This window comes from Lissotriton vulgaris, chromosome 2_1, assembly GCF_964263255.1.
Source record: "Lissotriton vulgaris chromosome 2_1, aLisVul1.2, whole genome shotgun sequence".
NCBI classification, from domain to species: domain Eukaryota; kingdom Metazoa; phylum Chordata; class Amphibia; order Caudata; family Salamandridae; genus Lissotriton; species Lissotriton vulgaris.
In genome coordinates, this window is record NC_141687.1 from 147,374,238 (window position 1) to 147,396,930 (window position 22,693).

Consider the following 22,693-nt stretch of genomic DNA (forward strand, 5'->3'; position numbering starts at 1 on the left):
TATTCTGTATACAAGCTCACCATTGCTGGTGGTTTTCAGTACACTCACTGCAAGTGCACCACCAGATTACAGACTTAGAATTGTAAAACAGAAACAACAAGGCAGCAGCCGTTTCAACTTATTCACCCAGAATATGAAACAACATCATTGTGTCCATTACAACATGGCTTCAATTTAGGAAAGCGTTTAAGTTGAAGACCCATCTCTTTAAATAACTTTACATCAGAATGCAGTAACAGTCCACTTCTTTTCCCAGAACCCAGCTACCTCTCCTATCACACAATGACTGTATGCATGCCTTTGACCCTGTACATCGCTTTGCTGCCTTTAGTCTAGGTTCATGCTACACAAATAATACATAAATACAGGTTGTGTCTCATTGATAGACTTTGGATGCAGTCCAGCCAATTAGTAAGCTCATTGAGCTCTCGTGTTAATGAACGCAATGTTCAACTTGGAGTTAAAAGCAGCCTAGGAAATGGTTCATTCCAGCCCATCGTAGTGGGTGGGTATAGAAAATTAGTAGGTCTATTACTGGGAGGATTTGGATGACGTAGTATATGTCTATATGAAAACGGTGTGCATTTGCTCAGGACTGTGTGCGAGGCTGCTTAGCAGATGAGGACTCAATCCCTTCCCCTAGAAACAGCACCCTGGTCCTCTGCTTTCTGTCCCATAGTAAAATACAGACAGATGCGTTACCATTGGAGTTAAAATAAACTGCCAGCAGTAAATGAACTACCACCTGTGGTAAGTGCCAGGTAGTTTTATTAGCAGAACAAATATATCCCTGAAATAGTGGTAATTGTTAAGAAACAATTAGATAAGTGCTGAACTGTTCTGATAAAGGGATACAATGAAAATCAGCTAATGCTACCAGTGTAGGTAAGATGTGATCACCAAGTATCCAGGTAGTTGTCATGGGTCTTTTTATAACAGGGCGCCTGTTGTTGTCCCTGCCATTAACACAGGGTGTTTAGCACGCTCGTGGTAAATGTTGAGCTCCAGCAATCTTTATTTAGCTTCCTGAATTTGTGGCAGTTGCACAAAACAATACTGTTCTCCTAGTGATAATTTTACCACCATCAGTATTTATTCCGGTGCTAATGTCACGCTGCTGGTCATTTTGCATACTTATACTACCTCTTAGTGACCATCAAAGGAGAGTTATTCTCAATAATAGATCAATCATGGACAGTGGTATTGTTTCAGTAGACCACCATTTCTGATCTTTTTGGGATGTCATAATGCCTATCTGCCTCTTTTGATGGCAACTGGCACAGCTGGATAGAAAGTACTTCTGGTGGCTTTAATTAATTTTTAGGTCGTGTATTACTGAGGATAAATCACTAGACGATACCCTTATGTAAATGTAGATGCATGTCTTCCTGACTTTGGTGATTGTTTATCTAGCAAACTTGCTTCAAGCCTTCTACAAAAAGTGATGAGGGGGTATACAAATGAAAAAAAAGCAGAGTTTAGGCTTTTTACATTGCATGTTTGGGTAATATTATTTCTGCAATAGAAGTGATTTTAAGTCAGTTATAACACCAAACCCATGTATTACGGAAAATAATTGATGGGTCGAGTATCATTGCTGTGAATTGCTGATTTTTAGCCAAGTAAATTCCTAAAAAAAAGATACAATTACTTTAAAAATACATAGAAGCATTTTTATCTCATGATAAAATCTCAAGATTTTAGTTACCTTTATAAATGAATCTGCCTCACAGTTTATCATCTCTTGTGTTACCCGAACCCCAATATATATATATATATATATATATATATATATATATATATATATATATATATATATATATATATATATATACACTTACTTATAAACTTATCCAATACATTATTGTGTGAAATAATTTGTGAGACAGCTATCTTTTGGAACAATCAGAAATAACAAGATGTGGATCAGTACATGAGTAACTGCCCATCACTTTCTTGCTCCTGGACGGAAAAGCATGATGCACAAAATGCAGTGGTAGTCATCGGACCTCTGATAACACTTTCGATGCATTAGAATAATTTGGTGGGTCACTTCAGCAATATGGCATCAATAGCTACAACTATTTCCTCATAACAATAAAGAGTTGCAGAATCATGGAGCCATCTAGTATTGTGAAATTTCTGCTGATTAGTAAATAAAACACAAAGTGAAGTCCCATCTCCAGGTATCACACATTTAACACATGACTGTGCATTATGTTACATTTTTCTTGCTCCATCTTTAACTGGTGAGAACATATATGGAATGTTCTGGATCTCTTGACCTTTCAACTTTCCACATGTATCTAACATTTTGGAAAGTGGCATTATTTCTCTCCCCACCATAGTTGCCCCATAGTTGTCCTACTTTATCAATGACATCGGTCTTGCACCATGGCTTTTTAACCAACACTGCTCAAGATTCCGTGACTTGTAGAATTGCTTGTTATACGTTTGGGCTGATCGGTCATTAGGTGAACACGTGTTGTAATCTCTTCAATACATTTTGGCATGTTTAAACCCTGCATCTACTGCAATTGGTTTTATACTGGTCTTTCAAGATAGTTCCACAGCCAGCAAGGTTCACAGCTATCTAGTTTTATGGGTGCATCAAAGTATTTTCATGCTCCTTCCTTCAGTTTCCTGCTCTGATCTTGTTCCTGGTCTGCTCCGTACATCGATTAAGCAGGAGGTCCTTGCTCGGTCTGGGTGGTATGGTTGGCTGACTCTTGGATTTATTCTCCACCTCCTTGATCATCTCTAGAAAATCAACCACAAAAGAACAATGAGGAAAAACTTTCAACCACAACAAAAGATCTCAAATATATTACTTAGGATTCACCAATGAACCTTCCCGTTACAAAATGTACCATTAAATCCTTCTGCAAAATCAAAAGTAGATTCTAGTTTGGTGAATAATACTCACTAATAGATCATTCCAATAAAAACATTCATCAGTAGAGAGGGCGCACAAGTGGAATGGCCTCCATGACATGAGGCTTCCGCTGCCTGGGCAAATTATTCTACAATTTTCCTTTTTAAATAGACTGCCATCCGGAAACCACGGAGTCCAGGTGTTGCTGAGATCGGTACCCGGACTCGGTGAAAGTTTGGGACCGATAGCGTTCGCCTAGCCTGAGCACCGCGACCTACAAGATCGACCTGGGACCGGCACTGGAGCGCCAGGATGCACGGAGGGGCAGACCGAGGCTTCCCACGAGGCAGGTAGGCCTTGCCTGCTGGCGGCAGACGCCGCAATAGCGGAGAGTGGTGCTCCCTTGCTGCCCACGGCGAGCTGGCGATTGCGCACCCCCAACGAGGGGCACAGAGTCTTGCTGAGGCGGAGCGGGAAGGCCCTGGAGGAGGGCACCGGCGCCTACAGAGCCCGTAACGTTGGCCCCATTGACATTGCTTTGGCCTGCACTTGAGCCCTGCTGGTGAGCACCCGTGCATGGGCATACAGATTCCTTTGCTCCCTACTGAAACGAGACTGCTGGCATTACTGACACACCGCTGGTGCTAGTTGTGGGCTCATCCTCGTGAAACTGCTGACCTGATCTGCGGGAGATTGACGTTGCCCAAGCTGGAGACCCGACCTGCGTTGCGGCCTTGTTCCCCATGGCGTGCCCTGTGGTGTGAGAAGTAGGGGATTGCATAGAGCTACAAGCAGTGGCCAGAGGATATCTAGAGACCTGAGGGGTGATGAGATTGGGTACTGTGGCGGCCGTTGAATTGTGGTACTTCCCGCCCCTTTCTTACTATTTTTGATGATAATACTGCCTCCTGGATCTTACTACTATCTTTACTCGTGGGGGCAGCATGAGCCATATTGATAATACGCTGCACTCGATTGGGCCATCCTACTGGTGCGGGAGCTGGAGAACGTAGTTCAAGAGACTGGTTGCTCTAATATCCATTCCACGCGCTGTGACATGAGATTATCCCCTGCTGCTGGACCTTGGCGACGCGCGATTACCGCTATCATGGGGAAACCGGACACTCGCCAACCGACACTTACCTTTGAGAGGAATAAAAAGGGCCCCAAGCCTACATCATCGACAGCGGATCTGCAAGGCGGGAAGAGAGCGAGTGGTGAAGCGGCTACTACAGATCTAGATGTGCGCCAAATTCTGCAGGAAATGAGGCAGGGGTTCGCCCCGGTGGTGGATAAGGTGGATCGAATGATCTCCAGGAGGGACGCATTGGTACACAAGGTTGATCAGCATGAAGAACGGCTGAAGGAAGCAGAAAGACTTATATCGGACTCCGATGGTGCCACGGCCAGCCATGCCACGCGCTTGGCCCGGAAGGACAACTTAGTCCGGACGATCGCGGCCAAAAATGAGGACTTAGAGGCCCGCAGCAGGCTGAACAACATACGTGTGACCAACATTCCGGAGTCGACCTACACGGGGCGTATGGAGGAATACATCGAGAAACTGCTACTGTCGGCGATAGGCACGGAGGCGTTCTCTATGCAATTTATAGTGGAGCGTGCTCATCGTTCCCTGGGCCCGCAGCCGAAGCCTGGTCAGCAGCCGAGGCCCATCATCGCACGTTTGTTAAACTATCGCGACCGAGACGTGGCCTTACGAGCGGCCAGAGTGCCACAAAAATTGGTGTATGAAGGTGTCACTTTTTCAATATATCCGGACTTCACTCCGATGGTACAAGAAGAGCGTCGCAAGTATTTGGAGGTGAAGCGGAAATTGCGTGCAGCGCAGATTGATTATGCGCTAATTTATCCGGCAAGGTTGCGTGTAATGCACCAGGGCAAGCAAAGATTTTTCACTAATCCACAACATGTGGAAGATTACCTTTGACAATGGAAGCATACGCAACGAGGAGCAGATGGCCGAGATGCGGAGCCACAGGATGTTCTTAGAGAAGAGCATGATGATGATTGAACACTCGGGGAAATAATTGAGACTGCATTTACGTTTTCTGATGACTGCTAGTGGGCTGCTTATACAAGTCGAGGGTGTGGAAGTGGCTGAACAACATCGCATCCTGCATGGGACGAGGACAAGAGTGGTTTCCAGTGGTAACGTATCCCAGGACCACGTTCCCTCCTTGGACTGAGCCCAGTGGTGGTACAGGTTTCGGGGCTCGAAGGGGGACGGTGGCTGTGTGACTGTCTGAAGCGTTTACCCTGTGGGTGAACCCCCTATGTTGAACTCTATCATCTGGATAGAGAGGGTGTTTTTCTTGAGAGGGGTGGGTGAACTCATCTGGCATGTTGGGGCTGCTTCAGTGGGAGGGGGGAGGGCTGTGAGGGGCCTTCTGGTAGGCTACTGTTGTTTTTTTCTAGCTGATCTATATGGTGAACTGGGGGGAGGGTGCAGGGGGGAGGCTTTAGGGGGGGTGGGGATGGAAGGAGATGTTCCGAGTTTCACAGTTAGAGTTCGAGGTACGAGTCACATCTTGGAGCTGCATTGGCATTGGGAGTCTGGAGATAGCGCACTATACTGTGCAGTTGTATTTTGTATGCATTGCATGTTATAACAATGGGTGACTCAAGCACAAATAATTGTAAGATTATGTCCTGGAATATTCGAGGCCTTAAGGACCCTCGAAAGTGCAGACAAGTACTGGCCTACCTAGATAGGCATAATGTAAATATTGTGCTACTGCAAGAGACACACATAGCCCCTCAACCCAACCCTCCCTTTGCAAGTAGATGGGCGAACGTCAGAGTGTTTTATAATTATTCCTCCTATGCTAGGGGTGCTGCCATCCCGATTCATCGCGCGACTCCCTTCACGGTGCTGGGACAGCAGGTAGATAAGGTGGGACGCTATGTGATACTTTGGGGGAGGTTGGGAGGTGATGTCATCACAATTGTCAATTGTTATGCTCCGAACACGGATGATCCGAAGTTCTTTACATTACTCTGGGGCAAGATATTAGATGTTGGGTACGTCATATATCTGGGGAGGGGACTTCAATGTAGCTGTTATGCCATCGTTAGATTGAGCGGATGGTCAGACGCAATATCACCCAAGAATGAGAGAGACATTGCAGGGCATAATAGATGAGGGAGGACTAGTGGACAGCTGGAGGCACATGCACCCATCAATAAAAGAAGGAACACACTTTACCTCATACACAGGCACTTGGGCGAGACTTGATTATTGCTTCTTGACTGGTGACCTGGCAACTGGGATCACGGACGTCAGACATCTTGCTAGAACACAATCGGATCTTTGTCCGGTCCTAGTTGCTTTGACTATACCCAGTTATGATCGCCCAAAGCGTGGCTGGCGACTCCAACCCACAGCTTTACTTGATACAGTCTTTAGGGAGGATATTAAGGATTTCTTTCCCCGCAATAAGAACACAGTGGACAGTGTTGAGCTGATATGGGAGGCCTTCAAGGTTACTGTCCGGGGGTGGTGCATGGCCAAAAGTTTTGGGGTACTTCGAGACATAAGGCGTTCTCTAGCTAATCTAGAAAGGGAGTTGCATACACTTGAGAGGCAGATGCCGGGAGGGAGGGGAAGCCCACAAACAGTTTCGCATTAAACTGACTGAGTATGAAGAGGAAGCACAGCGCGAAGTAAAATTTAGAAGTAAGTACTGAACGGCCCGTAAATACAATGAGGGAGAACGACCGGGTAAAGCATTGGCGGAAATAGTGCGGATTGAAAGAGGCACCAATACTATCTTGGAACTAGTTGATCAGGAGGGGGAGACGTGTAGAGACAGTGGCCAGATATTACAGACTCTTCACTCTCACTATGCGCACCTGTACACTACAAAATCCGCTGGGCACATTGACCTGGACGGCTTTTTAGGAGATCTGGCCTTATGCTGGTTGAGCGATGTGCACAGGACGTTCCTCAGTGCACCGTTCGAGCTGGATGAAGTAAAGGACGCCATAATGTCTTTGGCGAATAGAAAAGCACCAGCCTTGGATGGGATTCCAGCAGAATTCTATAAATGCTATATTGACATCATGGCGCCAGTCCTGAGAGAAGTGTTTGAGGGATCCATGGAGGAGTGGATACTGCCAGGCGCCATGCGGGAGGTTGTGATTATGTCCCTATTGAAGCCGGGCAAGGACCCTACATGGTGCGACTCTTAACTGTGCTATCACTGATAAATTGTGACACAAAAATTCTGGCAAAAGTGTTGGCAACAAGGCTGTCTCTTCTCACGACTAAAATCATACTTCCTGATCATTCGGGTTTCGTCCAAATGAGAGTGACGTCTCATAATCTTCAGACGCTAGACGCTGTTCTCCCTCGTGCAGACCGTTGCCCCCGAGTTCCCCCTGACGGCTGTGTTCCTAGATGCATCTAAAGCATTCGCCTCCGTGAAGTGGCGTTATCTCTTCACGGTCTTACAAAAAATGGGATTTCCACCTATATTTATATCGTGGGTACAGTTACTATATACAGAACCCACGGCGGTACTTGCGAACGGGCATCTTTCAGAAACACTCAAGATCACTAGGGGTACCCGCCAGGGCTGCCCGTTGTCTCCCCTGCTGTTCGCTATCACAATAGAACCACTAGCTTGTCGTATAAGGCAGCTACATAAGGATAGTGCATTTCGCTGCTTTCAGCGACAGATGTCTATCTCTTTATATGCGGACGATGTCACTTGGTATGTCGCAGAACAGGAAAACAAGTTGAATGCCCTGCTACGAGAATTCATTACATTTGGTGGAATGTCCAGAATAGTAATTAACTGGGGGAAATCACAGCTTCTCCCCTTAACCACTGCGGTGCGGGAGTTCCCTCTGGATTTCCCACTGGAATGGTGCCATAGTGAGCTACGATATCTGCGGATTCAAATCTCTAACAATAGGGAGGAGACATTACGACTCAATTATGGGACAGCCATAATGAAATTGAAGGACACTGTTACGAGGTGGATGGCGCTTCCACTCTCAATGGCTGGCAGAGTCTCCCTTATAAAAATGGTCGTCCTGCCTAGGTTCCTTTACTATTTCCTTAATATACCATATTACCCAGGTGCTTATTTTTTTAAAACTTTACGTTCAGAATTGATTAGGCTGGTATGGGGAGGGCGACACTCAAGGCTCAGGTGGGCGGTTTTAACCCAACCATATAGTAAGGGAGGCTTCGATATCCCAGACTTTGAGGCATACTACATATGTGCACAGGCACATTACTTGTATCACTGGGTGAGACCCACTCGTTTTATGCCGCAAATTGCAGTCGAGGACTGGATTGCACATCCTATGCCGCTAAATGGCGCGGTCTATGGGAGACAGGCGGATTTAGAAACCCCCCCAACCACAGTGTCTTGCACGATCGATGCCTGGCAGAGGCTGCTACGTAGAGTTTGCATGCCGCTGCTTTATGCACCACGTATGCCACTCACATATCATCCAGAGGTAGCTCTGTTACAAGAGGCTGGGTTCCAGAGGATGTGTCAGACACTTCATATAACGACTTGGGGTGACCTGTTTGCTGACGGTGAATTCCGTGCCCAAGACCGTTTCTTTAGTGAATACACTCCTAACCCACTGGAGGTGTTCTACTACATAAGACTACGGGAAAGCTTAAGAGCTCTTCTTCCGGAGTACCCAAAAGAGCCAGACTGTGTTGCCCCACTCCAGGTTGTCTTAAGTAGCATTGATGGCGCACACATGGTATCGCGCATATACGACAGTCTTCGCAATCACACACCGGAAGTCACTGGAACGGCACGGAGTCACTGGAATGAGGACTTGGGTGCTGACATAACCGATGAGCAGTGGGAGTATTGCTGTGGAGTTACAGGGTGCATGACGGCAAGCTGCCGTTTCAAGATTATCCATTATAAATATTTGCACAGACTCTATTACACCCCGCTGCGCAAATATAGATTCAAATTGGCAGACACTGACTGCTGCGAGAGATGTGGGAGACCTAGCGCTGGCTTCCTGCACCTGGCGTGGGATTGTCCGCAAGTGGCGCAGTACTGGGAGACTATACGTGGTGCTCTGGAACGAATGCTAGGCTTACAGGTTCAGGCGGATCCGTTAATGTTTTTATTGGGATACACAGCACAGATACCTAAAGCCAGCCGGAAATTCATGGATGTGGCACTTTTGCTAGCTAAAAGACGTATTGCCTGTAAATGGGGAAGGGGAAGGGCCCCTAAGTTTAAGGAGCGGGTTCACGACATGGTGTACTGTCAGGACCAGAATCAGATACATGCAGAAACTATGCCTGTGTCCTCTAGACCCAAAGACATATGGGGTCCACAACAGGATTACCTGCTGCAACAGGAGGCTGAGTCTGAAGGGCATTCTACCCCAGCAGAACGAGGGAGGAATGAGGAAGTCGGGGGTAGTGACGTTGATTAGAGATTCATGTAGAGAATAATTTACAGGGGATACTGACTCTCTGAGCACAACAGGATGATTTGTAAGATTGTTCCATGATGTGTCACTGTGCGGGTCACGCATGCTAGATGGAAATGAAATGACTATTACATGCAACATATCATGAAAGCCTTGTTTATAATGTTTGAATACATGTGAAATTGTATTGCTTAAGCGGGGACCACGCTGCGTGCGTTGGAATTGCATATTGTACCATGCTGATGTGAGTTTTGAGATGTGAACTTGTACTGTGTTCAAATACGTAAAAATACCAAAAATAAAGTTAAGTAGCAACATCATTTCCAAGTAAGTTATTTAGGTTTCATAGAGGGATCATTCTGTTAAAACTCACTCAAAGTATCCACTAATCGAAAAGAAGGAGAGGAGGTCGGATTTATTGTTAGAATACAGCCAATGTCTTTCTCACAAATGGATTATTGATTTGAACAACCAAGAGAGTAAAAGCGGATTTTCACTTAGATTACTTAAAGATTTTTTTTAATGCAGAAATTAGGAAACGCTGCAGCAATCAGCCCTTCCTTTGTGAATGTATCTGGAATTTGACCTCCACCAAGAAATTCACCAAAAAATTGGATTTCAATTTTGGGAGATTAACAGAATTAAAAAGCATTGAGCTCACTTGGTAAAAGTTAAAAGAAAATGCAGATTGCGCATGACTCAACATCACTGATATAATCTCTTGAAGATATCTAAAAGAAAAAAATCTACTTCTTTGTAAGATCTTTATCAAAGGCTCGCCCAAAGCAGACTTAACTTTCAATAAAACATTAATAGCAGAATCACATTCAGAAACCTACCAAGATTTTTGGGATTTCCATTCTCCACTTTTAAGAGGTTGTCTTGGGACTTGCGCTGCTGGAGATACCGCATGCTGTTCCTCCGGTACGTTTCTTGGTTTAACTGTTTGCGCCCTTTCATATGGATACTCTTGGCATTGCGGATGGTGGATCTGATGACAAAAATGTATATTATTTCCTTCACAAATAAAAGGAAATTGTACAGTGCTGTGGTTGAAAAAGAAAATTCATTCATTCTTGCTGTGGCTGACAGCCTTTAATTAAGCCTTGAAGCACTAAGACATTTGCACGAGAGAAACTGAAGCAAAAGATGTAATACAGATTAGCCGAAGATCATATATGTTTGCATGGCTGAATATTTTTGTATAGATAGGTCATATCTCAATTCAGTACTAACACATTTTTTTCAAGTACTTTACATAGCAGCATATCACATTGCAAGGATTTAGTGCTCTGGGTTCCATCTAAACTCGCGCAGTGGGTTGGTTAGTCATGCTTAACAGTTGGTAAATCGTGGTTAGGGCTAAGCCGATATCATAATTCAACCAAACATAGTATCCATATGTGTAAGATCAGCAGATGGACAGATGGAATGTTAAAGAGGGTACAACTAATTCTTCAGGTAAAGGTAGATTAGGTCAGGTCTGGCAGTGATATGAGTCTTCTGGCTTTTTTTGTTTTCCTGCATTATCAGATTTTGTGCTTCTGTTTTACTATAATTAAAATCTAGTAATGGTGCAAAGTTGGCCTTGTATCCCACTAACACTACATCTCTTTGAACCTGGTGCACACGGGCAATGTAGAATGATGGACTATAATATAGGTGCGGTTGGAGTTGGTGTGCAGTTCATCCACGAGAAGTGTAAGAGGGTTAAATAGTGACTGGTTCACTCTGATGAAGACTTCCTGAACGAATCAATGGTCAAGAGTTTTAGAAGAGAAGGATACTCGGTTCTGCTCTCAGCACTGGCCTGTGAGCACTCAAGAGCTTTGGATGTTTTATGCTTGGGGACCTGCCTCTGAGTTTGCCACCTAGTATTTGGTTGCCAGATTGCATATACTTCCACCACTAGGACTGAAGCTGGACTGGACTGTGAACGCCTGAAATGTTTTATTATCAACTCCAGTTTGTTACTCTTTGAGCCTTGGGAGAGGAAAGATCTTTTTCAAATGGAAGCTCATAATTTATTTTTACAGCACAATGTTCAGAGTATGTAGGCAAAAGCCAGGAGCTTTAAAAGCAGTGCAGAACAGAAACTTGTTTTTCTCTTCCAGGGGATCCTCATCAATAGTCATAAGCACCTTAATATTCCTGCCCATGCGCAGGACCCCGGAAACACGTCACATATATGTGAAAAACATATATGTAGCTATCACACACACATACACACAAACACACACAGCCTTCCATAGCAAGGCTGTAAGAAATTCTCTTGTACATAAATACATTCCAATAAAGCAGGGAGAAAGAAAGCATTTGAAAACTGCTTTAATATACAGCAGAAATCACAATCCTGCACGGAAGAATCAAAATACATTGTCAGAACATATGCTGCATAGCAGAAACATTAAAGCTGAAGAGCTAACCCACAGAAATACTCAGAATAAACTGGCACCGTGCCTTTAAGGCAGCCATGCACACTAGCTTCCCATCATGCCTCAGGGGTGACAGTTAGGTCAGTTCCTTCTTCCGTCAGGACCCTGGTAACTTCAGCTCTAACTTTTTCTGATTTCTGTCAGAAAATACTTCTATATTTTTGTAAAAACCTTTTTACTCCGACGTTTTTTTGGTGTTGGAGTATATCTCTACTGCTTTTTAGAGAGTGGAGCCTTATTTTTCAGTGAAGAATGCCCTCTCTTTTTGACCCTTGTCCTTCCTGTGGCAAGAAGAAGGCTAAAACAGACTCCCATCCTGTTTGCATTCTATGCCTTCCTACTGAACATAATCCAAAGACCTGACAGCATTGCCAGCTGCTGAAGAAGAGGAAAGAGAGAGCCACCACTCCATCTTGAAGTAAGGTTCCAGTATGCTCTCCATCGGCGTGGGGCTCGGCGCTTCAAATTCCTATATTGGCAACAAAAACGTTGACGAAAAGACTATTGACGGTGGGCTCGCCGTCGAGAGGACACCGGTCGTCGACGAAGATCACAGGTACATCGGATCCTCCGCCATCGTCAACCCAGCGACGATCGGCGTCAAGGAGTCGCTCTCCGTTGGTGCGGGCTCGCCCAACGTCGAGAAACAGATCTCCGTCGTCGCCGTCAAGTCGGCGTTCTGAGGAAAATTAAATTTTGGCCATGATGTGTTCCCTAGCGCGTACCCCACCGACTCCATGTACCAGCTTAAAGTGCATGTAACTTCCCTCCTGTGCCAGCTATGAAGACGCAAATACATTTGCGTCCACCGTCAACTTGTCCTCTTTCAGAAGCACCATGAATGGATTATATAGTCCGTTCCTAAGTATGCTATGCCAACGTCTTTTTGTAGTACACTTTTCACTTTTTCCTGCTCTAGCCAGAGTAGGCCCTGAATTCCTGCCATCTGAACCTCTTTTGTGGCTCCTGGCTCTGCCCAGGCTACCTCTGTACTCGTGAACTCTGTCCTACATTCAGCGCGGCCCCTCGCGCTCAGCTCAAGCCTGCTTTCTGCCAAGACTGACTATAACCTTCGAGTTATCTGTTCCGCTCCCCGAGAATACATTCCTGCCTACTAGATCCTGTAAACATTCTCTTCAGCTGCAGAGCCAAAAGGGCCGACCTGTCTTAATGCAAGTAATTCATAGCCTCCGTTGCCATGCTTCCATGGAAGGCCCCGTGCCCCACGCTTCACATGTAGACACTCAGGCGCTCATACACGCATCCACAGTTAGCATAGAACAGCCTCTACCCTAGAGACCTTTCCGCCCAGATAGTATAGTTCCTAAACATCAGATATCAGATATGATAGAAGTACAAGTTGATCTGACATGCCAGACTTCTGTCTCTTTCCGTCAGTGTAAATGTCAAGACCCCTGCACCCCGTCAATCACACGTCATGCAGCTGCGCGCGCATCCAAGCTTCCGATTTCTGCTGACATTACAACATTCTGTTAGCACCACCCCTTGGTGCCACCCACTTGTGTCACCTATCAGTGACGTTTCTAGCACACACCTCTAGTTCACGCCTAGTTTACGCCTCTTGATGATGTATTGGTACCACGTGTATACTGTTATCTTGTCTTCTCTCAGCTGTTACGCCTCTTACATTGAACCTTATGATGTAAATCAAGTATATAAGCTATGTATTGTCAATAAACGAGAGCGCGCTCATCTATCCCTTCTGACACCCCTGTGGTGGTCAGAACATGATATCCTGATTCCTTTATGAGGAATAAAACCCTTAGAAACTCTAACACCACGGACTCTGTTTTCTTTCCTTCTGATTGAGTTATCATTGATTAAGTACTTACCTGCATAGAAATTAAGAGAGTAAATTAATTATTTACGTCATTTTGGCGCCCGAATAGGGACCCTCCCCCACCTCACGCGCCGGTAGGTGCGTTGCAATCCGTGTCCCCTGCCATCAGTTAGACGGACTACACGTGTACTGGCAGGATTTCCTGCATCCCCCTCTGACCCACGGAGGTGACGAAGACTGCGATCAGTGCCCAGACGAGGCGGTGAGGAGTGCGGAGGATCCCGACCAGAGCCCAGCCGAAAGAAGCAAGGTCCGAGGTGTGAAGAGGCCCACCAGTTTTCCGAAGTTTTCCGAAGTTTTCCGAAAGTTCTCCGAAGTTTTCCGAAGTTCCGAGTCGAGTCCAGTCGAGTTTTCCGAGGCCTTCTGTTTCCGTGCTTCCCGGTGAGTACCATTGCTGGGTCGTATCTAGACGGGTTTGGGTACGCAAGTCCGGTCTGCACTGTTTTTAGGCAGTGTATCTGTACTGTTTAGCAGTATATAAAGTATTCCGAATTTCTGCACTGTTATACCAGTGTATCCGTACCGTTGAGCGGTACATTCAGTGTAGGGGGTAGTTAGCTATGTCTTTAATGTTTTTATGTGATTAATGTTGTGGTATGAATGTGACTGTTTTACCGTGTATTATTGTATTTCTTGTATTAACTAGCAACTCGTATCAAGGAATAAAAGACCTAGCGTTCAGCAATAAGTAAGCAGGATGCCGTTCCTCAGCAAGTTAAAACAGATCGGAACTAGGAAAGGGTTACTAGAGGAAGAAATTCCTATCCCCCCTAGGGACACTCCAGGCAATTTTATGTATCAGAAACACGGCATAGATGCCATATTATATCTAGATTTATGGGCCGATTACACCAAGCACCTAGACGAAAGACACAGATGGCCTGTTACCGGAACGTGGGATGCCGAGTGCATCATGAGGGTAGAAGAAGCATTATGGAAAAAGAAAGCTAGGCAATCCCAGAAGGACGCCATAGAATTTTGGCGTAAGGAATCACGTAAACGTGCTGACAAAGCACTCCGTAGAGAAGACAGACTTAAAGAATCAGATAAAGAACGAGAAAACGAATTAGTTACTGAAGGGATCCGAGTAAAAACAGAACAAATAGACCGTGCCCGAAATAATCTTGTAAACGGTATGTATCTCGTAGCAGATGGCCCATCCGAAACCGAATCAGAGATACCGAAAAACTTACCGACACCATTAGTTCCAACTAAAGTAATGCATAAAACTACTAAAGATATATTCCTGAATTCATATCTAGAGGATGTAGCACCAGCTTATACCAACATGCCTGTTCGTGCCCTGCCTACTGACAGGGATGGGGGTGGCACTGCGCCCCCAGATAATGTTCCACCGGTACCGCGACAGACCTCCCCTGTTCCGCCACCTCCGCCACTTCCTCCACTCAAGACGGATCTACCGAAACCAGTACTACCTGATCTTACTAAAAGACAGATTCAAGTCCAGATACAGACTCCGCGGAGAGATAATGCCCAAGCATCCGCCTCAGGAGGTGCGACAGCGGGTCTACAGACCCCTCCACCGACACACAGATTGCATTTAAAGGACACACAGAATCCTTTCCAGTCTCCCTACTCACCCCGGCTTGAGGCATTCAAAAATAGGATGTCATTTTGCAGATATGATCCAGTACCCGGAAAAGACGATCTAATGGTATTAGCATCACTGCGCTTAAGATCTGCCACCGATAACTTGCTATGCTGTGTAGGAATGCAGGAAGCTCTCGACAGACTATACAAATTCATACAGACAGGGAAAGACCCCGATAGTGTCAAAGCTGCCATGTATAAACAGAAAGTTGACATTCAAAAACAGATATTACGATTCTTCATTAATTGTGTGATAAGAGAACGAGACAGGCCCGGGACAGATCAAAGTGAGTTAGACGCATTAAACAAGTGGGGCCAAAATATAGCGGACGCGAAACATGACAAGGGGACTTGCATAGCCACTATGTCCCAGAAAATTAGAAAGGCAGTATTAACTGCACATCAGGAAGAAAATGATAAAACTTCCTCCGAGGAGGAAGATGAAGATGAAACATCAGAAAAGTCTACAGATATAATAGCGTATGTAGGTAAGGGAAATTACCTTAGGAAAGGCATCCGTCCGGAGGGCAAGAGAGTTCTTTTTTCCGCTTTAACAAATCCGAATTCTTCAGAACATCAGTTCCAGGAAACTGATAAAAGGCTTCGAGATCGAGTAGGGTACCATATACTCAATTCTATGGATGAACAGGAACTAGCCCGGTCAGCCGTGTTGTGGGCCGAAAACGCAGACATATATAATGATGACACGTTAGTGCAGACATTCTTGAACCTTTCCCCGGAAGAGCAGAAAATAGCAGGTGTATACATGATTCAGCACCTCCTCATCAAATTCAGAAACCATCATTCCGATCCAGGTCCCTTACACGAAACATTAGAAGCACTACTCATGGATAGATGGAGAGGTTTTAGTACCAAATTAATACAAATAATTCTAGAACAACGACGCAAGTATAACACCTTCCTGAGCTCTGAATATGTTCCCGCCCCGCCTCCAGAAAGAAAAATGTACCACATGCAATGCGGTGGTGGCATTGAAAGCCAGAATCCCTTACGAGAAGTACATCCAGTTATGGGTGCCGATAATAACCTGAAACGTGTGTATGTTCACACACCACTGACTAAGTTAGAACTATTAGAAATGAAGAAATTAGTTCCGTGCCATGATAAAGACCCTGCGGGTTTTCACAGAGAGCTTAAAGACATGTTACTGATGGGAGATTACACGTATGATGATATTATGAAAATGCTAAAGGTACTGTTGCTCACGGGCATTTACGAGAAATTAAAGGAGAAGGATTGGGAAGTGGGAGAGTCAAAGATAGCATGGGTGGAGATAGAAGACGAAGAAAAGAAACGAGTCCCAGGGTTAGGCCTTGGGGATCTGACTAAAGCATTACCAGGTTTAATAGTACAGGTTCTGCCAAGATTATTGACAACTAGAAAGGAAGATTGGGACGCAATTTCGTCCTGCAAACAGAAACAAGATGAAGATACTAGTGACTTTTATTCAAGATCGAGAAATGTTTCATTATCAATAGTGGCCTAAAAACTAGTAGCGAATCATATCCACACCTTTTTGTAACAAAATTAGTAGAGAACGCCCTACCACTAGTTAAAAATAGAGTGTACAAGGTTGAAAGTACTTGGCAGGCAAATACGCCATCACAGATGTTGCAAATGTTACAATATCACCAGAATAGAATTAGGGAAGAACAAGATCAGGAACAGAAACGTATGAAAGACACGAAAATGAAAATGTTAGTAGCTCAGACAATTCCAGCCGAGGGTCATAGAAAAGGTGGGGCCCAGACAAATCATTCTGCCGTTCCCGTTAAAGGGACATGTAATTATTGCAAGCAGCCAGGTCACTACGTCCATGAATGTCCAGTCCTGAAACATAACATCGAGACAGGTAAAACTAAAGAAAGACCGCGTCCGCCTAGACATGAACAGGGTCAACAACAGACCTCACAGAACGAACAGCCAATGCAGAATACACAGCCTATGCATGATCAGTCCCATACAGTACAGACAGTAGCAGTACCGCAGCCACAGCATGCTCAGACTCAGCCCGCTGCCGCAACGAGACAAGTATCACAACAGATGTACCAGTATGCCCAGTCGGCATACCCAGATTATCAGCGTTATACATGAAACAGCCTAGGGAGGGAAAGTGATTTGCCTCTTATTGAAATTCCTGTAGATCAAGAAGGTCCTTATGTACATAGTCACGTATTAGGAAAAGACAGAAAGTTTTTAATTGACACAGGGGCAAGTCGCACTACTATAAGTCATAATGAAGTTCCAGGGGCACCCCTCTCAGGCTCACAGAATGTTTCCCTTGGTTTTTCAGGACAGCCTATTGTAAATGAAGTATCAGAACCAGTACCACTAGCTGTGGGTCCATTATCTCGAGTTACAGATTTGTTACTTACGAAATCATGTCCCGAAAATCTGTTAGGAATTAAAACACTGAAGGCTCTAGGAGCTATAATTTGCTGTTCCCCGGAGGGAGTCAGACTCTTTCTACGGGATTTCAAGGGTCATTATGTTCTACGTGACTTTGATGTCAGACTGAAAAATGTACCAGATCACTTATGGGCAAAAGGCCCAGCAGATGTAGGTTGTATGCATATCACACCATACCGTGTTACACTCAAGACAGGAGTTGTTCTACCCAGAATCAGACAATACAAGTTACCACCCGATGCTGTAGTGGCTTTACTGAAAATAATTGAAGAGCTTATTGCCCAAGGAGTGGTCGTAGAGACCGACTCCAATATCTGTAATTCGCCTATCATTCCAATTCTTAAACGTACAGACCGCAATGCACCGCCAGTATACCGGCTGGTGATTGATCTTCGAGAACTGAACAAATGCATTGTACCACAGTATCCTGTGGTCCCCGATATCTCCTCCCTGTTAACTGCTATTGATTCAGAAGCAACGTTCTTTACTGTAATCGATCTCAAGAACGCTTTCTTCAGTGTACCTATTGACCCGGAGAGCCAATATCTCTTCGGATTCAGTTTAAATGGACGAAGTTTCAAATTTTCCCGCGCACCTCAAGGATTTACAGAAAGCCCCAGCATCTATAGTCAAGCACTGAAAAGACAACTAGATTGTATCCAAATGCCAGTTAATACCGCTTTACTACAGTACGTCGATGATCTGCTGATCACCGCACGAAGTGAGCCCGAATGTGAACAAGCATCTCTGATAGTTTTGCATTTTCTGGCCGACAAGGGACACAAGGTGTCTCCTTCGAAGCTACAATTCTGTGTTCAGCAAGTTGTGTACTTGGGTCACTTGCTGTCCAAAGTGGGGAGACAGCTCACTCCCGATCGCATTCAGTTAATTGTAAACATGCCACGACCCCAGACACAAAAAGAAGTGCGGGCCTTCATAGGCCTCACCTCGTACTGCAGACAATGGATTCCCCAATATGCATTTCTAGCTAAACCACTCATCCAGTTAACGACACAGGAGGCAGCAACTTCGACTGTCCTCCCTTGGACTCAGGAACACACACAAGCCTTTGAGGAATTAAAGAAAGTTTTATGCCAAGCACCAGTTTTAGCGACACCATGTTACAGCAAACCGTTTACACTTTTTGTTACAGAACGTGACGGTACAGCATTGTCTGTCCTCACTCAAGATCAAGCAGGTTCACATAAGCCTTGCGCTTATTTTTCAAGCACATTGGATTCAGTAGCACAGGCACTCCCTGCGTGCTTAAAGTCAGTAGCAGCAACAGCCCTAGCAATCAGACAGAGCGACTCAATTGTTTTAGGACATCCATTAACAGTACAAGTTCCACACTCTGTAGAGGTTCTGTTAAACAGAACCCAGACTCAACACTTAACTATAGCACGACTGACAGGTTACGAATTGACATTATTCCAGCCACACATAGAAATCAGACGCTGCAGTATCTTGAATCCAGCAACATTGTTACCTACAGTTATGACAGATCCAGCTCCACATGATTGTATAGAGATTATTAATGCAGTAACAAAGCCCAGACGAGATTTAACAGATGTTCCATTGACAAATCCAGACCTGACACTTTATGTGGATGGTTCATGCATGAGAACAAGTACAGGAGAGTTAGTGGCCGCATATGCCGTGACCACTGAAACTGAAGTTAAAGAAACACATCGTATTGATACATTGTCTGCTCAAGCGGCAGAGCTCATCGCTCTGACCCAAGCCTGTATTCTAGCGAAGAACAGAAATGTTAACATATACACAGATTCCCGTTATGCGTTCGGAGTCGTACACGACTTTGGTATGCTCTGGCAAGAACGAGGTTTTCTGACCTCTCATGGTACAAAGATACAGCATGGTCCCCTCATTCAAGCACTGCTAGAAGCAATACATCTGCCTTCAGCCATTTCAGTCATGAAGTGTAAAGCACATACTAAAGCCACAGATTCTGTTTCCCAGGGTAATGGCCTGGCAGATCAGACTGCAAAACATACAGCACTAACTCACACTCAGACAACTGATACGATAAAGACAACAGATCCGACAAACTGCATGACAGTCAGAGATCCCACACTAGATGTTATTGACATTCAGACACATGCTACTGCAGACGAAATAAAGAAATGGACCGAACTAGGAGGGATCCAGACAGATCAAGGTTGGATGACGGGAAAATCTACATGGTTTCTCCCTGACTCTATGGTTCAAGTCATGATAAATACAGCACATAGTCCTGCCCACCTGGGAGAGAAAGCCATGCTAGACAGTTTGCAAAATCTCTGGTACAATAAACACTTACGAGCAGCCGCAAAACAGAAAGTGCGTACTTGCATGATCTGTTGTCAGTTCAATCCAGGTAAAAGCGTCCCTGTAGAGCAAGGTGGATTTCATCCTCCCGATCACCCTTTTGAAGTCCTCCAGATGGATTATATCCAGATGGACCGTTGTCGAGGATTTAAATATGTTCTCGTAGTTGTCTGTGCTCTGTCCCGCTGGACCGAAGCATACCCAGTCCCAGATTACACTGCTCCGACCACTGCCAAACAGTTGGTTCGTGAATTTTTCCCACGGTACGGCTTGCCCCGTGTCGTGTACTCAGATAACGGTCAGCCATTCTCGTCTGCCCTAATGAAAGAAGTTTCCTTGTTATTGGGATACCAGTGGAAGTTCCATTGTGTCCGACATCCAGAAGCCGCAGGCCTTGTTGAAAGGCATAATCAGACATTAAAGATTCGCCTTGCCAAAATATGTCAGGAAAAAGGGGTCGACTGGATAGTCGCCCTGCCGGTGGCACTATTCTATATGAGAATGGTCGCCCATTCGAGATCAGGGCTATCTCCGTACGAAGTGGTCTTTGGCAGACCACCGAATATGTGGGGGACGCCCATTCCTAAAAAGATAACCGATGTTGATTCTAATATGTTGACAGATTACCTTGCCTCCTTGATGTCTGCACTCCAATCATGTCGTTCACAGGTTGCCGCAGCCTTCCCTGACAACACCGATGTGAAGGAGCATGACGTCCGCCCCGGAGATGTTGTGCTAGTCCGAAACTTCGACAGGAAAAGTCCGTTGGAGCCCCGCTGGAAGTCTCCGAAGACCGTTCTACTTACGACAAGGACCGCAGTCAAGTTGGAAGGAAGAAAGGGGTGGGTCCACCTAAGCCATATCAAAACATTCCCAGGACTGAAACCGGAACAAGACACACCCACCCCCACCAAAGACTGTGATCCCAAAGACTTTTCCGAATCCAAACGAGAAAAAACTCCTCAAGAACAATATCGTATGAAGTTACGATCTAGCAAGTCAGACAGTTTAATTGTTTAAGTCCTCCCCTAGGTGAATCGGTTAAATAGTTTCTGACATGTATCCCCTAGATCGAGTTAGAGAGAGAGAAGAAAAGAAAAGAACATATTGCAAATCACTTCGTAGTCACTGCATAGTGACACTAATAATTATGTTTATTCTCAGTATATTAATTATTATCGCTAGTATCTTGTTACCTATATACTATCCTATTTTCAAGCGTGAACAATCTGCTTACAATGTCTCTGCTGAACACACTTTTAGTGAGTTACCTCCTCATGAGCTTTCCTACAGACTTGCGCTGCGCAACAATACATTCATTAGTATGTTACATCATTCTCATCAAACTAACAATGCTACAAATTGCTGGATATGTGGCCGACTTCCTCCCTACCAGAATTACAAGGGAGCGCTGCCTCTCTTTCCGTATCCGTTCACTCATAATGGCTCCTGCGGAGCATGGTTTAAGATAATTAATTCTTTAGATCCCGACATTGCTGTTTTCGATGGGGGTTGGGTTTGGGGAAACTTGAACTTGGTCCTACTAGACGTCTGTTACCCGGATAAGGAGGGACTCCCCATTAGAATAGGAACTGATCTAGAAAATGAAGTATATGGATTAGGTAATTATACAATTAGCCTTATGATTCTTACTGTCGAATCCGAAGCCGCACCAGTTCTACCTATTATGTCAGTACTGCCAGTCACTGGTGAATTATGTATCAAGAAGAAAGGTTCAGTACACTTAGGTCATAGTAAATGCACTACTGTGGTCGAATTCAGTGATGATGGAAAGTCATCTTTCAAAGCTATCAGTCATTCTTACTTTGTGTGTGGTCATACCGCATACATTCGTCTACCTCCAGATTGGGATGGTACCTGTTACATTGCATTCCTTCTGCCACCCGTTTTTCTAGCTCCTTCTGATTACCATAGAAATAGCAATCTAGTAAAGAATAGACCCAGAAGAGATGCCCCCCTTGTCGACTACACAGAAACGGCATGGGAACAGTACACTGATTTTAATAAAGGATTCTTTTTCTTTTTAGGTCCTGTCCAGAATAGTAAATTAATACGCAGATTAACTAGAACACTTGAAGCCGTAGTAAATGAAACTACCTCCGCCTTAGGTAACTTAACAGAAGAGCAGTCCGCTATGCGGGTTGTTGTCCTTCAGAATCGTCTTGTAATTGACGTCATCTTGGCAGATAGAGGTGGAGCCTGTAAGGTCATCGGGTCAAGCTGCTGTGTTTTCATTCCACAGAATGCACCATCTGTATATCAAGCTATCACCCGTCTTCATAAAATTGCAAATCAGATACATCAGAATCCAGGCACCTGGACTTGGTCCGGTTGGTTCTGGACAACGTTAACAGCTTGGGGATGGAAGATCCTATCCTTCCTAGGCATTGGCCTAGTCCTAGTATTCAGTTGCTGCCTGTGCCTACAGTGTGGGCCAGCGATTTGTGGACTATGTGCCACTTCTTGTATTGAACATTCCAGTTTCCACTCAAAACGTAACCGAAAGAAAGAAGAACAAATGATGTTACAAGAACAGACTGATCGATTCATGAGGATCGATATTTCATGAAGGGTCCGTAGGGAACAAGGAGGGAATGAGGAAAATTAAATTTTGGCCATGATGTGTTCCCTAGCGCGTACCCCACCGACTCCATGTACCAGCTTAAAGTGCATGTAACTTCCCTC

At 44.9% G+C, this 22,693-nt stretch overlaps 1 protein-coding gene across 1 annotated transcript in view; it reads right to left on the reverse strand.

Annotated features, from left to right (window-relative positions):
• Positions 1-2,492: 2,492 nt before the first annotated feature.
• The window catches only part of NCF1 (neutrophil cytosolic factor 1), a 139,490-nt gene continuing 119,289 nt past the window's right edge, over positions 2,493-22,693 (reverse strand). Inside the window, exons 10-11 of the mRNA XM_086954592.1 lie at positions 10,162-10,313; positions 2,493-2,760 (exon numbers count right to left, since the gene is read on the reverse strand). Of these exons, the coding sequence (XP_086810718.1) occupies positions 2,636-2,760; positions 10,162-10,313 (277 nt within the window). The 3' untranslated portion in view covers positions 2,493-2,635. The remainder of the gene's footprint in view (positions 2,761-10,161; positions 10,314-22,693) is intronic.